General features: G+C 32.7%; 1 protein-coding gene across 1 annotated transcript; it reads right to left on the bottom strand.

Moving 5' to 3' along the window:
• Positions 1-8,561: 8,561 nt before the first annotated feature.
• Positions 8,562-9,704, bottom strand: N7516_008154 (uncharacterized protein; the record flags this gene model as incomplete). The annotated part of the gene is made up of 5 exons (XM_057220873.1): positions 8,562-8,604; positions 8,901-8,988; positions 9,234-9,296; positions 9,390-9,532; positions 9,592-9,704. Coding segments are annotated over 5 exons (450 nt in total), but the record flags the coding sequence as incomplete, so codon positions are not given.
• Between the last annotated feature and the right edge of the window lie 10,984 nt (positions 9,705-20,688).

A 20,688-nucleotide genomic window follows, 5' to 3' on the forward strand; every position in this document is an offset into this window, starting at 1 on the left:
GTTTATCTATACCTTAATTTACGCGGAACTGCCTAAAGTATATCCTAGATTTTTCCTTCTAAGATATCTACCGGTGCTAGTAAAACCGAGAGAGAGAATTCTTCTTTTCGATATAAACTAGGTAAGCTTACCGGTCTTAGAGACCTTAGTTCTAGATATATTAGTGATAGATAATCCTCCGAATAAGGATAATAGCGGAAGGTAAGTTAATATAAGAATCGGTATAGTAAAAATTAGGAAAGGAATTCGGTAGGAACCTCTATAGCGGGTTTATTTAAATATAGTCTTCTATTTAACGGTATTATAGGCTTATCCGCTAATACCCTTATTAATAGTTCTCTACTAGATACAACCTAACGTAGGCTAGGTATAGGGCTTCTATATAGATTTTGTAGGAGAATAGTAAGTACGGATAAGAAAATAAGCTATAGCGTATTATAACTAGGCAATTTTATAGGTTGTTTAAGTCAGCGGAAGAGGTATATAGTTTTGTGCGGTAGTCTATGAATATACTTCGCTAGTTTGAAAAGCGGTTGATATCAATAGTTAATTGCCGTATTTTGGATAACTATTAAGCCCGGTCAAATTTCGATTATAATTCGGTTATAGGCGTAACCCTCTTCTAAGAAGGCTACGGCTATTCGTGATTATCTATATATAAAGTAAAGTTATTCCGGAAGAAAAAATAATATAAAAAATACGTTTTAGTACTAATATTAACAATAAAATTTTTATAATAAACGATAAACTAATATAATAAATAACGGTATATAAATAATATCTAGCGAAATAGATACAAAATAGAAGAGAATTTGAAAAATAAATAATAAAATAGAATAATAAAATTGTATTTAGTAAATCTAATACCCTTAGGAAATCTATAGACCTAATTTATCGCTATTTCGCCTTAAAATACCCCTTTTCTTTTCTAATATATATCTATATACTTAGAGAGGTAGAGGGTCTTTTATTAGTAGAATTAGATTAAATCACTTATACTAGATTACTTTAGTAATATTAGGAGATACTAAGCTCTAGCAATTATTACTAGACTTATTTAGGTATTAGTTCTTTTCTATTTTTGACCTTTAAAGGAGATAACTCTTTTACTTCTGACTACCTATTATTCCTCGTTTTATAAACCTTCCTAAATCCCTTACTTATCCTTAAGATAGTAGTAGTAGGTATTTAGAGAATTTAGGCGTATAGTAGTTCGTAGCGATATATAAACCGAATGTTTCGATAGCTTTTATCGGGTTTACTAGAGCTAAATGATAGTGGGAGCCCGCCTACGTTATAATACGGAAACTATAGCCTTGAATCTTCTAATAAATGAGTACCTTAAACGTTAATATAGAGCAAATGTGTAGTAATAATTTATAGCCGCCGCTTTTTATATATTAAGGCTGGCTCCGAGAATTTGATATAACGTTTATGTTGGAGTCACGTGACGGCCATGTGGGGCCGCAGGTGATCCTAACCCACAGAACTCAGGATATTGTTAGACAGTAGCTAGTTTTTCTTCTCTTCTTTTCTTTCTCTCTAGAGTCTACAATATTAATCCCTTGAGGTTAACATTCATTCCTATATAACCTATATTCCATCTGATAGGTTATAAGCCCTTGCTCGTACGACTCCGAGCATCTTTTCGTTGAAATTTTCAACTAATCAGAGTTTTTATTTTTCTTTTATAGGACGCGTTTTTTCGGCCCGTTCCGCATCTCTATATTTCGACTGTCGATCCTATTATTAATTTTTATCGACGATCTTATCGTGAGTTAATATTTTTATCATTCTGATTATCTAGGAAGCTTCGTTTTCCGTAGTTACCTTATCGACGCGACGGACGGTACCGCTTCGTATATTTCTTTCGATCGAGACCGAAGACAGACACTCGATATATAGTCAAAATAACTAGTTCCTACGATAATAACGATAACGGAGGAGAAGATTCCTCGCGTTCTCTCCCTACTTCTCGCTAGTAATACAATCCTATTTCTAATAGTTAGCAATAGTAATAACGTAGTCCTATTAGACGGATACGTATATAGGGGACTGATCTTCCTAAAGTAAAGGAGATTAAGCTTAATAAGGGTGTTAAATTGGCTCTTAATAGTAGTAATCTAGTAAGATAGAAACGATAGATTGTTAATAGATTAAGTATAGCGCGAATCGATTAGGTCGCTAACTATAATCTACCTCGTCCTACCGAATTCGATCCCGATTACGATCTATAGAGATACTAGTCGAAGATTTCTAGTAGATAGATCGAAGGTCTTCTAGATTAGAAGATTATTATAACTCTTAAAGGATATATAAATAGTTTCCCGATTTACGCCGATTATATACTACGTAAAGTCGAGTCTATTATTCGTAGTACTAGTATTATTAATAATGTAAGACGTAAGGTAATTAAATTCGATAAGATAAAAAGATTATACTTTAGTTCTACTAAGGACTATATTAATACCTACTAGACCTAATATAATTAGCTTAGTACGTATAAAGTCGAACCTTATCTATTTGGAGCGTTATTTATAATACTTCGATAACTAGAAGGTAAACTTAAATTAGTAATATTTACCTACGAGACTTTAAAAGATAAGATACTAGATTCCGTTATAAAAGAGGTTTTTAGCGATATATATAAGGTATTAATGATTAAAGTACGCGATATTCCTACTTCGTTATCGTTCGACCCGGAAGCTTCTACTAATATCGCTCGGAATAATAATAATTAACGCGGAGGTAAAATAAGAGGTCGAGGCCGTAGTAGTAAAGATCGTAGAGGTAGTTTATATAACTCTAGATCGGATAATAATAATAAGGATAATTAAAATGATTAGAAGGAATAGTATTAAGACACGAAGAATACGCCGCCTAAGGGTAAGTCGATTAACGAATAGGCGGAATAGTAGCGTAATTAACAGCTATAATATATAAATAGTTCTAAATATACCTACTATAGATATACTAGATATCTTACTAAGATATATTTCTACCTAATAGAGGATCTACCTATAGAGGGATAGAAGCCGCGTAGTAATACTTAGTACTATATAACTATATATAAGGGAAAAGGTAAGGCTAGTATTACTCGTGCTAATATAGCTCGTTCTTCGGAGGATAACTAGATAATTAATAGTAGTACTTCTAAAACGATTACTAGATATCGTAAGGACTTCTACGAATACTTAACTTATAAGCCTAGTAAGGAGCTATATAGCTATATAAATGCTAATAGTAAGGTCTAATTAGTAATTAGTTATAATAAGGCGCCGATTTAAATTAAGAATTCGGAAGGTAAGATTAAGATAATTCTTATTAATACCTACTATAATACGGTAACTACCGATCGTCTACTTTTATTTAATACTCTTAAAGCGGATTACGGTATCTACTATAATCTAATTATTTCGAAACTAGTTTATAAGAATAGGGAGGAAGTTAGATTAGTAAAACGGTTTAATAGTTTACCCTAGATTAATAGCCTACTCTATTAAGGAGTAATTCTAGAGAAGATATAATAATCTTCTATTTAAATAACTTACTTCTATAAACCGAATTCTTCTAATTTAGACTTAGATTTAGATAAAGAGTTTAATCGAATTAATAAGTCTATTTCGACTTACGAAATTTATCGTCGACTTAGTTATATTAGAAGACCGTATATTAAAGCTTCTCTTTTAGATACTATTCTTCTAGAGGAAGGAGACTAGGTTAAACTTTATAATTTTGACTATAAAGCTTATTAACTTAGTAAAGCTAAGAAGTAGATTTCTCGGGATATATAACGACGTATAGAGAAGCTAGGTATAAAGTTTTATACGGATATATAAACTATAAACCTATCTAGATCTCGTAGTAAACGTTATTAGGTACTAATTGTCGATAACTATACTCGATATACCGAAGGACTATACTTTCGAACTAAGGAGGAGATTATACCTTATATAATTACTTTCTATAAGAGATAGAAGATTCTTTATAGACGTTATCTAGCTTTCTAGCGGATTAACGGAGGAACTAAATTCTATAAGTTCTAGATATAGGTAGAGGAAGAAGGTATAGTTTTTAAAATCACGCCTACCTATATACCTAAACTAAATAACGTTACGGAGCGTATAGATAGTTATATTAACTAGATTTAACGTATAATAAATATAGACGCTAAGCTTCCTAAATAGCTTTAGCCTTACCGAGTAGATACCGTAATTTATATTTATAATCGTTTAGTTAATCTAAAGACTACGAGGATACCGATTATCTCTTAGTAGGAGGGCCTTAGTCTTAGTAAGACGAGGGTTAATTTAAAATATCTTCGTATATAGGATACTATCGTGTTTGTCTATATTCCGAGGGAGATACGTATTTAATTAGAGAAATTAGCTACTCGTATATTTAGAGGATATCTAGTTAGTTATAAAGGTAAGAATAGTTATATCTTTAAGGTATAGAATCCTACTTCGAAGGAGATTGTTTATTTATAGGACGTTACTTTTCCCGATAAACTAGATCTTAACTCTTCTCGATTAGATAACGATTTAAAGGAGGGTATTTTAGCTAGAAAGCCGGTACCTAAGGATCCTAATTTAGATAATAACACTAGGACACTTTATAAAGAAGGTAGTCTATATATTCTAGATTTTATAATTAAGAAAGGCAAATAACCTTACGAAGGTCCGAAGGTTATAATTAGACTAAAGCTAGTTCTATAGGTTTCTATTACTAGTAGATAGCTAGAGGTAGTAATTTAGGTTTTAAGACCTATGATTTAATAGAAATAAGCTTCTATAGGTCCTAATATACTAGGAAGAGTATAGACTATACTACCTATACTAAAGCCGTTAACTAGAATATAGGAGATCGAAGATTAATTTCTACTATAGTAACTAAATTTCCGGAAGTAAGTTAAACCGGCTTACCTTCTACCGCTAAAGAGGTAGGTTATTTAGCAGCTAATTTATTAGTTAGTTCCTTAGTTAATACGTCGTTATCTAGTTCTTTAACTATAGGTTTATAAGACAATTCGACGTTATATAGTTAATTATATAGACAGTAGACTATTACTTCCGCTAGTCCTACCGTAGCCTAGAAAATAGGTAGTAGTATCTCCGGTTTTAGAGGCTATTCTAGAGTCTCTAGTTATTTACTAATCGATCGAGGAGGATAATAGTAAAGATAGTAAAGATAGTAAATATAATAATTTTGTTTATTAAGGATAGTATATATAACAAGCTACTTATAATATAGAAGTTCCTATATAATAGGCTATTCCTACTTCTCCTTAGTATTTACCTAGAGTATTCCGGGAGGATATTCTATAGGAGATTTCTTTATAGGAGATTTTTCCGTAGGAGGTTTCTTTATAGGAGCTTTCTATATAGGAGGTTTATAATCTTATTATTTTAGAGGAAGAGTAGGTAGTGGTTTAGCCTAGTTCTTATTAGGTTTCTAAGCTTATTTTTGAACTATACGTAGAGACGGTTTCCGAGGTCGAATTACTATAGGAGGTCTTAGTTAAAATAATTACCGATAGTTCTATTACCGAGATAGCTTCTATTCTACTAGAATACTTTATTCCCCGACGATTAAGCCGGACGAGACGATCGTTTAAACAATACGGTTTTCCTATAGAACTTACTAAGACTATATCGATTCTAAAAACGAAACCGAAATAAACGAAACAACCGAAGCGAATTATTGTAAAGCCGGACGTTCTATAGGGTAATAATAGTACTAATAAAGGATTAGGTAATAATAGTAATTAAGGTAGGGGAGACTTATAAAGTCGAGAGTTATTACGAAACAGAGCACTCCTTTTATTTATAACGGTAAGCCTTTATACGTTAAGGACGTTATTATTTCCTAGTCTTATAATAAGGCGATAAATTCTCGATTTTTAGACCGCTAGTAAGTAGCGATAGAAGATTAGTTTAACGATATTTATATAAAAAGGACTTTTAATATCGTTCGTAAACCGCTAGGAGTAATACCTCTACCGAGTTAATAGATTTTTGATCTTAAAGTAACGAAAGATAACCTTATTTATAGTTTTAAAGCGTACTAGATAGTTTATAATAACTACTAGTAGAAGAAGGAGGATTTAATCTTCTATACTCTAGTTATTTAGAACGTTCTTATAAAGATTATCTTTATACTTATTACGTAGAGAGGTTATAAATAGCGTTAGTTTAACGTAGTAGCTATATATCTTAATACTTCTCGTAAAGATTAGGAGATAGTTTATATTGTTTAACTAGTAGGTTTTAAATACTCCGAACCTAATATCGGAAATAAAGGTTAGGTTTGTTAATTACGGTAGGTATTATTTAGCCTTTATAATTCGGTAGCTCTATAGAATAAGGAACTTAATAGAAGACTAATCAAGATTAGGTTTTATACTCTTAATAATAATCTATATATCTACGTTAAGATATATAATAGTTTAATATAGTTTCTTCTTATTTATATTAATAATTTTATTAATATAGCTTTAACCGACAGAGAGGTCGAGATAATTTTTTAGTAGGTAAAGGGTTAGTTCGAGATTAAGGATATAGGAGAACTATCCCGTTTTCTTAGTAGTACCGTTATCCGGGATTACGATAAAAGAATAATTTAGATAACGTAGTAGGTATACTATCTAGAAGCACTTCGCTTAGTAGAGATATAGGTATATTCTTTAATTTCGATTCCGCTTTCTCTAAACTATAAATAGGATAACAGTAATAAGGATCCCGACGCTCTTCTAGATTAGGAGGGGTATACTTTATTCCGGTCTTTAGTCGGTAGACTTAACTAGCTAGTAGTTAAAACTAGGCCTAATATCAAATTTAGTATTATAAAGTTATAATATCGTTCTACTTCTCCGACTACTAACGATTTATAGGTAGTCCGTACTATCTATAAGTATTTTAGTAATATAATATACCTTAATATAACGCTAGGGGGGGTAGACGATATCTTATTCTTTATATATACCGATACTTTATATAGTAATTAGTATAATTTAAAATCGATAGAGGGTACTATTTAGTTTTTCGGTAGCGTACCTATTATTTAGTACTCGAAGAAATAGAGTATTATAACTCTATCGTCGATAGCTACGGAATAATATACTCTAGATCGACCTACTAGGGATACTTAGTAGATTTTAAAGATTACTAAGGCACTTAATCTTCCTAAGATAGGTAATCTAATTATTATTTTAACAAATAATATTAATACTCAGTTACTAATAGGCAAGAAATCGTATAAGAACAGCATACGTTAGCTTAATATAAAGTAGTTTTTCGTTAAGGACGCTATTTTCTAGAAGAAGATCGATTTACAGCGCGTCGAGACGAAGAGTAACGTCGCCGACGGGTTTACAAAAGCGCTTAATAAAGAAGCATATACAAAGTTCATCTAGATATTAGGTCTTAATTAATCTATATACTAAAGTTTACGGGTGGATATAGGTTTACGATATATAGGAAATAATAGAAAATAAGAAAACAAAATAGAGAGTTTTTATTAGTAGAGACAAAGAGATATGGTGATAGTCTTCGTCCTAAAGGGGGGTATTAGAGTCACGTGACGGCCATATAGGGCCGTAGGTGATCCTAACCCACAGAACTTAGGATATTGTTAGACAGTAGCTAGTTTTTCTTCTCTTCTTTTCTTTCTCTCCAGAGTCTACAATATTAATCCCTTGAGGTTAACATTCATTCCTGCATAACCTATATTCCATCTGATAGTTTAACCTATAGGGAATAGTAGTAATTCCTTTTCGGGGGCTAGGAAGTAACTAAATGGTCTATACGACTAAAGTAGGAATTGGCTTGTTGATTATCGAGGAGCTCTTATACCGACTTTAGAAAGCCGCTAATCCTTTAGAAGAACGAAGAACCAGCAATCCTAATTGATATTATTTTATAAAGTCTATTAATTGAAAATCCTATCTTTTTACGGTAGTATCTATATATACGGCAATTATTATTATTATTAACGTCCCTAAGGCGTTAGCTACGGGCCGTTTTAAATATTACGCCTAGGAATTCTACTATAACTAGTTTTACTAGGTCCTTAGAATATAATTAGGAGTATAGAACTAAGCCTTTATAGAAAAAGGCTCCTTAGCTTTTAATTAGCAACTTATCGAGTTTAAAGAAGAAAAAAGCGGTCGCTAAGATAGTTCTTACTAGTTTAGTCGGAATAGTAAAATATATCTTAGATATCTCTTCTAATTTGCTTATATCGTCTAACCGAGGAAGTGGTTTAGGAAACTTGTGATTTAGCTAAAAGATATTTAATCTTTCTATATCTAGTACGAAATTGAGTGCCTTATAGAATCCTTGCTCGCTATCTATATATAGAGAGGATATTGTCGCTTAGATTATACGTAGGATAGTACTATCTTATAATATACTACTAGTACCCTTAATTAGCTTAGCGATAGAAGAAAATAAGCCCGTTCCTACTAATAAGAGTAGATTATAGGTTTTTATAGAGGGCTAGATAACTACTAACTTCTTAAGCGTAATTACTAGAGGATTATTAGCTCGGACTCCGCTATTTTATAGCGTACTAAAGCTTAGAAGGGATTTTGATCGGAAAAAGCTATATATTATTAGTTACTATTTTTAAATCTACTAGGATACTTATAAAGGGGCTACGACGCTATAATAAGCTCTATTAGTATTATTTATTAGTAAAGTTCTTCGTTCGTTCTAAATTAAATTAATAATAGTTTAACTTAACTTATACTTTCTAGACGTAAGGATTCTTATCCGCTATCTTAGGGATAAGGAACTTATATACTATATTTACTTCTCGCTAGCTTATTTTACGATAATTTACTAAGATATAAGCTTTTCTATTAGAAGTACGACTTATAATAATAGCGACTCGGTAACTAGTAGAGCTTATCGTCGTGATATCGAATATTCGGCGTTAGGGGTCGACTACTTTTTATAAGGTATCCTCTAGTCTTTCCGAGTCGTACTAATAATTAGCTAAAAAGTATACTAGGCTTTTTATCTATATAGCGTACTAGGATATCGAGGATTTTAGTATATATTTAGTAGGCGATCTAAAAATTATCCGAGTAAAAGCCGAAAATTTAGCGTAACTCTTTTCTATAGATAGGCTATTTAATATTATATCTACCGCTAAAAGCGCCCCTTTTTTTTTACGGATTAGAGTCTTTTAATTATAGGTATATTTTTTATTATTACGGATACTCTTACTAATACTTGTCCCGGCAAATAAATCGGCGATATATACTATCGATATTCCGCTAATCCGCCTTTCTAATACTCGTAGAAGCCTTAATTAAACGATACTACGAACCCCTCCCTTATTTAGACTTAATACGATTAGCTCCTTAGTTAGTAGAAGTTAACGAATCGTAAGATTTATAGCCTTATTATAGATAAGGTATTTCGGTAGGTCGATATAGTACTCCGTACGGGGACTTTTAGTTCTATATATAATAACGTAGTTATTATAGATTATATGCCTATAAGGTAGTATATACTCCGGTAGTCTATATATATAAGTAAAGTAAGTTATTATTAAATATAAACCCCCTATCGGCGATAGAACTGAACTAGCGATTCGTAACGAATATCTACTAAGACCTTAAATCTTAATTGAATAAAGCCCCCGACGAAGCGGTATAAAACTTTATTATAAACTATTTTAGCGTCTCCCCTTTCCTAGGCCTTCTAATAATATGCCCGATAAAGGGCGTTAAAAACTATATTCGGCTCGAAAACTAAGATAATTTAAATTATTAGTGATAAACTATATAAAGATTATAAGGGATAATAAAATAAGCTATAGGCGGAGATAGCTTACGATATATTTTAGGCGGATAAATATCTAGAAGGAGAGCCGAGGCGATAAAATTATAAAGCTTATCCTTAGGGTAAGTAGAACTTATAAATTAAGTTTTTAGCTCTATAAAATAACTAACTATTACTAGTTTCCTTTTATAACGCTCTTATACTACTAGAAGATAGTTAAGGTTAGCTAGGTTTAAACTTCCTATCCGAAGTTAAAGACCTCGGCCCTAAAGTACATTAAGATATACAGCTAAGAATAAGAGGTATTTCTTTTTCTATAATAATCGAATCTCTTAGATTTACTTAAGAACTAGGCTTCTTAATAGGTCGAATGTAATGAATAAAGACAATTCTGACCGGTTACGGATATCTAGAACTGTGATCTTATACTGCCCTAACTATATATTAGGTAATTTAAAGCTATTATCCGCGTTATACGCCTCGGGTTAAGTGTTATCTAATAGTATAATAATAATACGTATTATACTATAGATATATAAAGTTCTAATTAATAGGGTCCTAATCGGTATATCTAGCAGCTATTATATATTTCGTATCTTAGAGACAGTATCGATAAAAAAATAAAGAATTTGTATCTATAGTAAAATCTTATATCTAATTACTTCTTATTAAAGGTCTGCTAGACGTTAAGACTCCCTAAGGACGAGAGGATATTATCGATATTTATCTCTAGACCACCTAAGTAAGTAATTATTACCTACCCTAACTTAACTAAAAGGATTACTCTTAGTAAATATAATAGGATACTTAGTATGTATAGTTGCTATACTAAGGTACGCTCGAATAAGCCTAGCGGGTTCCTTACGTATAATATTATTGTAAGGAAATAAAGCTTAAAGGGCTTTAATGCGATTTCTATTACTAGCAAAATAGATAAGAGAGGGGTATTACGAGTTAGGGTAGCTTATTCCTTAGATAATTTCTTTAAATCGCCTTATATCTACTAAAGAACTACCGGTAGTATTAGAGAGTATATTAAGCTACGCTACTATAATAATCCCCTACGCGTTATAAGTAATATAGCTTCCTAAGAGCGTTAGTGCTTTTATATTATTTATTTCCGGTATCTTTAATTTTATATAAGGATTTCCTACTATCAATTACTTAATGACTCCGTATAATAGCTCTATTATAGCGATAAGTGAGTTAGCTCTTATATTCTTCTACTAGAAATTAGATTCTAGCTATTATTAGTAGGTATATAAGTTATATAAGGTAATTTAATTTAATCTAATATCCCGTCTCTAATATTAATACTAATAGTATTTTCCTCTAGTTAAACGTCCTCTCGGTTTAGTACGAGAATTAAACTTCTAATTATATAGTAGCTACTAACAACTTAAGCTCTTACTTTAGTGGCCGGTAGCCGATACGCTTAAGTATATCGATATAAAAATACTAGAAACAATTATCCTATTTACGTTAGCCCTATAAGAGGAACGTATATAGGCCGATATTAATTAACTATAGGATTTCTAGACTAGAGTAGGCGTATATATATAGATCGCGGTTAGTAGCTCGGCTCGGAACGAGCGGGTCGGATTCGGGGTAGCGATCGAGAAATAACCACCCTAGTATCGAAAACTGAAACTAAAGACCCTTTCTATTATATTAGGTGTAAGAGTAGAGCAAAATCCGTTCTTTGCGGAGCTAGTAGCGATAGTATATATATTGAATATAATAGTTAGACCGGATTACGCTGCTTATAGATAATAAAGCTATAGCTCTAATACTAAGGAATCCTCGGTAATAATTAGGCTAGATTCGTCTACTAACTATATAAGTTGATAAGAAAGCTACGGAGAAAGAAACTATAAGATCTAGCTAAGGAATAGGCTAGAGCCGCGATATAAGAAGATACTATCCTATAAAAGTAGGTCCTAAGGATAAAGTCAATAATACTTAATATTATACGGTCTTAAGCAGTCCCTAGTAATAACCTTCTAGTAAATATAGGGAGATATATAAAACGAGTTAATATAGCATTCCTAGGCAAATATACCCGGTAGCTATATAACCGATTATCTTAGAAAGAAGCGAGCGTACTAGCTTAACTCCGAACCGGTATAGTAAGACTTAATAGATATCTCTACCGAATTAATATAGTAGATATAGACTAGTATACGTATAGATAAGCGAGAGAGACTGTAGAGTACTTCCTATTTCGATATTAAAAATAGACGGCGTACCGGACGGAACTACTATAATATACTAATACCTACCGAGGAAATATATCCTTCTTCCTAGGAGGAAAGTCGCCTTCCGATAATTAGAAGTAGAGGCCGAACTTAGAGGCGGTACGGGCCTTTATACGATTCGCTATTACTACGGGCCGACTCGAGGCTACCTAACTATACCGACGAATATAAACCCCCCCCTTTTTGCCGATCTAACCTACTAACTACCTCGTCTTATAGACAGTAGACGCGCTTTAACTACCGAAGATAGGATATTAAATACTTAAAAAAGCGCCTTTAAGCTAGCCTACTAATAAAATTACTAACCTACGAGGATCCGCTACAATACGGATACCTAAGATAATATATATTGTAATACTTTATATATAGGCTTTGAGGAGATATAGTACTATATATATTATGATATGTATAATAGATTAGAGATAGTTGCCCTTTCGGCTTAGCCGCTAGGCGTTAATAAATTGTGTGTATATATATATATATATATATATATATATATATATCTATCTAGTTTGATTTAACGGATTTCCGCCTACTTATATATTAACTAATATCTTAAATTTTCGTTACTAAGCTCTACTATAGCTATCTATAAAGCCTCTAAAGGCTATCCTTTTTGCTACGTTAGTTATTTACTTATTATTCGCAACGAGACGGTACTTTACTAGTTAATAAGCTTCTAAGGTCGTACTAGAGGAGCGTATATTGTTTTATATACTAATTGTATAAATCAAGATCTTCCTATATAAATAGTAATAGTGTTCTAGAGTAAACTAAGTATGATTGTAGGGTCCTAGTGATTTTCCTAAGTTATTATAGTAATATAGCTATAGCCTTATATTCTTAACTACATTCTATACTTATATAATTTATTATTTTATTAACTATTATAGGTATATATACTATAGGGTAATATATATATAGGTGCTAGCAGCTAATATATTAAATATAATACTTAGACAATAAGGAATATATATAGAATATATATTTGTTGATTTAGCCTAGATAGCAAATAGAGAGCGTCTATATCCTTAGTAAGTAAGTTGTTCTTATCCCCCTATTGTACTATTATTAGGAAATATTTAATTTAAACTCTAGCCTATTTAGAATATATCCTTTTCCCCTTCTCCTTATACTGAAATTGCCTAAAATTAAAGATTGATATTTATTCTAAGTATAAATAAATAGAAGTAAAACGGAGACGACTTAATAAGTATACCGAGTAAAGTCCTTATATCGCTAGCGATAGAAAATAAAATTTGCTACTATTCTCGCTATATTAATACTAGGATAATTAGATTACTTTTAAATACCGAGATCTTTAGCCGCTTTCCCCTACCCTAGATATCTATATCTATATCTATATTTATATTATCTTCTATAATATAGCCTTACTTCTTTAGCTCGTCTATATAAACATATATAGCAGCTTTAAATCTCGTAATATATTTATCGTCGAGGCTACTAAAATCAGTTTCCGGAATTCCTACTCTTCCTAACTATCTCTTATAGAACTTGCTTAATTTTAGTAAAGGCCGATTTTGACTAGATCCGCTATTTATATTATTATTAAGGCTATTGTTGTTCGGACCGTTGCTATCCTAACCACTAGTATTCTAACTACTAGTATTCTAACTATTAGTATTCTGACTACTAGTATTCTAACTATTAGTATTCTGACTACTAGCGTTCCGTACATTAGGACTAGAGTTATCGATAAATAGATTATTGTCTTTATCGTCTTTACTATCTAATTCCTACTTTACCGAAACTAAATTAAGCCGCTGTATATTATTCGCCGCTAGTTAGCGACTTCCTAGCCTCTACCTTTCGGGATCTATCTTTATACCTTATATACTTAATATAGAAGGCTCTTTTATAAGCTCGCGCTTTATCCTCTCCTACTTCTATACTTTAAAAAAGTCTAGTAAGTAAGGAGTAGGTAAACGATTAGGGCTATCTCTTCCTATTTAGCCTTACTACTAAATATGGCGTTCCTCCTACTTATCCTAAGCCTCGGAGATCTTTTGCTCTACTATAGCTAGGTTAGTAAGTCTAACTAGATCTTGTTTAGTAATCTAGGAGTTACCCCTAGTTAATAATCTCTAATACGTAGTATCGATTCCTTACTATTTAATTTTAATAAAAGCCGGGGGAGCTATTTTATAAACCTTATCTATATCTTCTTTTCTTTTATAAAATACTATACCGACAAAGCTAACGATATTATCCCTATTATATCTATAATATTCTTCCCCGTCCTCCCCTTCGTATATTACGTACGAAATTCGGGTCTTTTCTTTAGATACTTTCTATAGCCCTTAGGTATTATACCTATTTCTAGGCTAAACCCGGTATTTTGCCGCTTTATAAGGCCTATACCGAACTAGTAATACGTTTAACTGTTTAAGACGACTCTAGGCGTCTAGTTCTCTATCGCGATCGCTGCTAATTAAGAGCTTCTTTAGGTTAGTTAGGACCTTATCCGACGAGTCTAACGGGTTATTAGCGCCGATAGGAGAGGGACTACTAGATTTAGCTGCGTTCTTAGCTATATAACCCGACCTTAGGCTAGCTCTAGGGGATTTAGATAGTTTCCTTTTAGACTTAGCGTCTCCTATAGGCTAGTCGTTCGGTTTATCTAAAACCGCTTCTCCCGTACTATCTAGGCTTAGCTACTCCTCTTATATATTATACGGGGGCTTCGACTATAACTAAACCGACTAACTTTGGTTAATTATATACGTACTAGTATCTTTACTAGAACCTAGCTAAATATACGAGGCTTACGTATCCGTAGTAGTAGCCTTAGATTAGGAGAGACTACTCCTACTTTTAACTAGATTTTATAGCCTTTCTATATTATCCTTTAGTTACTTATTTCTCGTACTACGTCTTAAAACTCCTTTAGCGTTTAAAGAAGATATAGCCTAGTATAGCTAAGGATACTCTCCGAAATAGATAAATAGATATTCTTAAGACGGATAAAAGGGCTTCCCTTATTTATATTTATAGGTATATAGGAGACTATCTTGCTTATATCTTTATTGTCTATTCCTTCCTATATCCTCCCTCCTCCCTCCTTCCGTTCCCTAGAGATCGCTACCGACTAAAAATAGATGTTTTTGCTATTAGCCTAACTACCCTCTCTTAACTACCCTCTCTTAATTACCCTCTTTTAACTACCCTCTCTTAACCACCCTCTCTTAACCACCCTCTCTTAGCTATTCTTACTAAAAGCTATTCGTTAACCGTTATACGATGTCTAATCTTCTCTCTTACTTTATTTCCTACTAAGTTATATTGGTTAGGTCCTAGATAATATATATAGGCTAGCGCGGCCTCGATTTAGTAGCTACTTACGTTAAAAAGCCTAGTTTTCCCTATATCCTCGCTCTAACAAGTATATAGCCTACGATCTAAATGGCTAAACCGAAAGCGTAGTCTTTGTATGATTTTGTAATCCTTACTATAATTAATGTATTTAGATTGCTTTACTTTTATCTTTTTGTGGTCTATTTTCTACTCTTCTATTTCCCCTCGTCCCCTAGAGGAATTTTAGACTCCCTATCCGTGCTATTTTTTTACGTAGGTGTTATCTTCTAGTATACGTCTAGCCTCTTCTACCGCTTTCTAGATGCTTTCTAGGGTAATGATACTGTTGGAGTCACGTAACGGCCATATGGGGCCGCAGGTGATCCTGACCCACAGAACTCAGGATATTATTAGACAGTAGCTAGTTATTTTCTTCTCTTCTTTTCTTTCTCTCTAGAGTCTACAATATTAATCCCTTGAGGTTAACATTCATTCCTACATAGCCTGTATTTCACCTGACAGATACGGCAGAGTGGTAAAAGCTAGAGTTTAGGGCTACTTTAGTCCTTATTTAGGCGACTACCCTTCCTTCGGCGGTTATGTTATTCTATACCGAACCCTACCTCTAGCTCGGATATATATCTACCTTTACCGTCGTTGCTATCGGGATTCTAGTAGACTTTGTAATCTATGATCCTAGTTATTGTGTAGTACGGTATAGACGCGCTCGAAATTAGTTTTACCTATTTACTCTCTTTAATTTATTATTAAACTCTATTTTATATAATACTATACCCTTTACGGTTAGCCTACTCCTAACCTATACTCTTAGTAGGATCTTAATACCGGTAATAAATAATGATATAAAAATAGCTATTATATTATAGTAGTACGGACTATAGCCTATCTAGAACCTCTTATTTAAAAATAAGCTAAACAGACTAGTTAGTAGGATTCGGTCGGTTGTCTAGCTACTATATACTATACTCCCGATTTAGGATTTCTAAAGTCTTACTAGTTCTTTCTATTAAAGGTAATTCTAGGCATAAGTATATAGGTTATTTAAGATAAGACGTATATAAGAAAGGTATAAGGATCTAAAGCAATATAAATATTAATTAAAGACTAAGGATAGGACTCTATTCTATAGGCGCGAGAAATATAATACGTAACGAATAAGCGATTACCAAATTTGTTATAGATATAGCTAAAATAGAGAAGTTAGTTAGTCGATATTCGGTAGGTAACTAAAGGAGGTTAGCTCTATTATAGGTTATCTAGGAATAGTTATTATTTAAACTATACCCGTATTATTCTAGTAAGGTCGAATAGTAAGAAGTAGACGTAACGGTACTAGTAGATCCTATATTAAATATACCGATTGACGTATATAGATAATTGAAATTGACTTTATCAAATTAAACGAAGTCGGGGGAGCTAATATAGAGTATTAATACGGATTGGCCGGTAGCCGGATCCTAGATCCTAACTATCTTATTATATAACGCTAATACGAGTCGGCTTCTATCTTATAACTAGATAATCGAGAGGACCTAACCGCTATACCCCTCGAGGGTTAACGCGTACTAGCCGGTAGTCGGATCCTAGATCCTAACGGTATTATTATCGGACCCTAATACGAGTCGGCTTCTATCTTACGACTAGGCAATCGAGTTAACCGAACTACTATACCCCTCGAGGGTTAACGCGTATTAGCCGATAGTCGGATCCTAGATCCTAACGGTATTATTACCGGACCCTAATATAAGTCGGCTTTTATCTTATAACTAGGTAATCGAGAGGACCTAACCGCTATACCCCTTAAGGGTTAACGCGTACTAGCCGGTGGTCGGATCCTAGATCCTAACGGTATTATTACCGGACCCTAATACGAGTCGGCTTCTATCTTATAACTAGGCAATCGATAAAACCTAACCGCTATACCCCTCGAGGGTTAACGCGTACTAGCCGGTAGCCGGATCCTAGATCCTAACTATCTTATTATATAACGCTAATACGAGTCGGCTTCTATCTTACGACTAGGCAATCGAGTTAACCCGATCGCTATACCCCTCGAGGGTTAACGCGTACTAGCCGGTAGTCGGATCCTAGATCCTAACGGTATTATTACCGGACCCTAATATAAGTCGGCTTCTATCTTACGACTAGGTAATCGACTTAACCTAATCGCTATACCTCTCGAGGGTTAACGCGTACTAACCGGTAGTCGGATCCTAGATCCTAACGGTATTATTATTTAATGCTAATACGAGTCGGCTTCTATCTTACGACTAAGTAATCGAGAGGACTAGACTACTATACCCCTTAAGGGTTTAAAGATATAGACTCTAATCTTTATCTACTAATAGCTTATTTAGAACCTAGTCCGGTCTCTCTTTTTAATAATATTTTCTTATAAGGCTTAATATAGGGCTAAATATTAAAGGTAAACTATATACTTAAAGGGGGCTACTTTTAATTACTAGCCTATAGTATCGAATAAATTAGGAGGCGTCTTAAACTCGATATAAAAGGGTAGGTATTTCCCTTATTTCCTATTATAGTAATTCTAATATTAAAAATAGAGATAGTTTCGGTATATAAGCAATTACTTACCTAAAGTAAGCCCTCGAGCTTTAGTATAGCTGCTATATCTTATAATATACTTCCTAGAATACTTAGGGCTTTAAGCTAATAAAGGTATTTCTTTTATAAGAAATTACCTATATACCCTCTCCTAATAACGTTAAGACCCTTTTTTTTATAGTATTCGCTATAATAAAGATAGTTAATCTAATAGATATACGTATATTATATAGGTACTAATAGATTTAGACTAGGTAGTATAACTTTCTTAATTAGGAATCTAGGAAACTTAATTTAAAAGATATCGCGCTTAAGTATCTTAAATATAGCTCGAAGAGAACGAGAGAAAATTATATAGTATTTAGCTTCTATACCTCTAGGGAAAACCCTATTTTATATCTTTTTAAGTAGAAATTCCTTTATAGACTAATAGACGAAAATAATAATATCTTCGTATATAGTTAGAAACGAGCTATAAATCGCGATAATCTCTAATAGGGCTTTAGAGTTATTAGAGAGATTATTAGGTAGCTTAATAAGAGAGGCTAGCTCGCTAAACGCGATAGGCTAATATACTATAGATATAATAGCTAGTATTCGCTTATAGAGCTTAGTATCTTCCGAATTACGAACCTAATTGATTATCCGACTATATAACGTATTTAGTCTAGGAGGAAACGCCTCTAGCCTTTTAAGAGCATTCTACCGCGATATTCTACTAAGATCTTAATAGACTAAGACTACCTAAAGGAAAGTACCTTATAAATTAGATAATAAGTAATAATAGATTATATTACGAGTTTTATCGCTATACTTTTTACCTTTCGCTAAATCGTAAACCTTATATTAAATAAACTTTTTTATAGCTTTATATATAAATATCTTATTTAGCTCTAATAAGATTAGAGCGGTCTAGATAGTATTAAGACGCTCTTCGATATTAGGCTAGTTATAGCTCGAGATAATCTACTTTATATATAGGTAAGTAGACGATACCTAAGTAATTAAGTCGAGAAGGGAAGGTAGGCCTATTATATATTCGTCTAACGCGTCGATAATCAAATAGGTACTCTATAAGGTTAGGTCTTTTAGAATATCCGTAAAGATCCTTAAGAGGGTATTCTATATGTTTATATCCTCGAATAATACTTTTCCCGCCTTTTTATACTAGCTCTATACGTAAAAGAGAAGAGATAGCTACTTCTCGATAAGCGAATATACTAAGCTACGGAGAACAGCTATAGCGTTATTAATTCGTACGTCGGTAGCTTAGCAAAAAAAGAACGAGATATTCGTAGTATCCCTAAATAGTCGTGTTAACTTCTCGATAATACTATAGAGGAGTATTATCTTACCTTTTCCTAGATTACCTCTAACCTAGAGGAGATAGTTATTCTAGTTGTCTCGCTATTACTAAAACTCCTCGTTATCGAGAATCTAGCTATAAGAGTCTTTAAGTAGCCCTCCGTTAGTATTCTAAATACGATCTTTATTATAGTAAGGATTAGTCGTCCGGAGATCCCGTAGATACGCTTAATATAATAAAGTCTCTGATTATACTAAGGTAGTTATACTATTTAGTTATATTCTATTAGAGTTACGTCTTCCTACTTACGGAAATGTATATTAATAGGACCCTTATTCTTCCTAATTTAGAACCTAGAATTTAAGTCGCTAAATAATATCGTAGATATTATAATTGCCGTTAGGTAGTCTTAGGGGTAGTCGCGAATATATAGCTAAGTCGGCGAAATACCCCGCTACTAGGTTACTTGTTAAGGTATACTAGTAAGGAACTACTTATTTAGATTTTAGGCTCCTCGTTATACTCGAAGAATTAACTTATATTCTTTTCTATTTTCTTTTCTTTTACTAGATTTAGTAGTAATTACGTAACCCTATAGATAATTAATTTATCTACCCTTCGTAAAGAGGACTACTATTAAAATTTTTTTAATTTTTTTTAAAGTAGTGATAGGTATAGAGTGTTAACTATATTAGTATTTCTAGTAAATTATAGACTAATTTATTATTTGATTTCGCCTTATAATATAGTTTACTATCTTAAGATCCGCTAACCTAACTATAGACTAGCGTGTTTTAGAGTTGAGTTTAGGGAAGAATCTAAGAAAGTTAAAAATAGTAAAACTGATTTCGAGCGCGTCTATACCGGTTTTCGTATAGCTACGTTTCACTAGGCTTACTTTCGCTCGTACTAATTATTTATTCCCTTACTAGGAAATCCTAGAGTACGCCCTTATTAGCGATATATTACGGCCGAATAGCTATCTAGAATTCTCTTAGCGCTATATTCTATCTATTTCGTCCGTTAGAAAGGATCGGCGTAGTAAATAGCTAGCGGCCTAGTCTCTATATAATATATTTAGTCCTAGCCTATAACGCCGTTACTTATTTAAGGGCTATCTTATATATAGTAGCTTAAAACGTAGCTTAAGCTTTATTAGGTTCTAGAAAAGGTATAGTAGACTATAAAGTAGGCGTAAGTAGAATATTTGATAATTACTTACCTCTTATATCGGGCCCTTACCTAGATTCCTTCTATATCGATTAAAAAGACTATATCCCTAGTATTTAAATATAGATAATTTAATATTCTTTATCTAATTATAATTTATCGCGATAGCTAAGATCTTATATACTTCGGATTACTAATAATCTATATATATATCTAAGATATAACCCCCGTATCGTAAAACTAAACCTCTTAAACTACC

This window comes from Penicillium verrucosum (assembly GCF_028828655.1).
Source record: "Penicillium verrucosum strain IBT 35672 chromosome Unknown utg000003l_segment0_segment0, whole genome shotgun sequence".
In the NCBI taxonomy this organism is placed as follows: domain Eukaryota; kingdom Fungi; phylum Ascomycota; class Eurotiomycetes; order Eurotiales; family Aspergillaceae; genus Penicillium; species Penicillium verrucosum.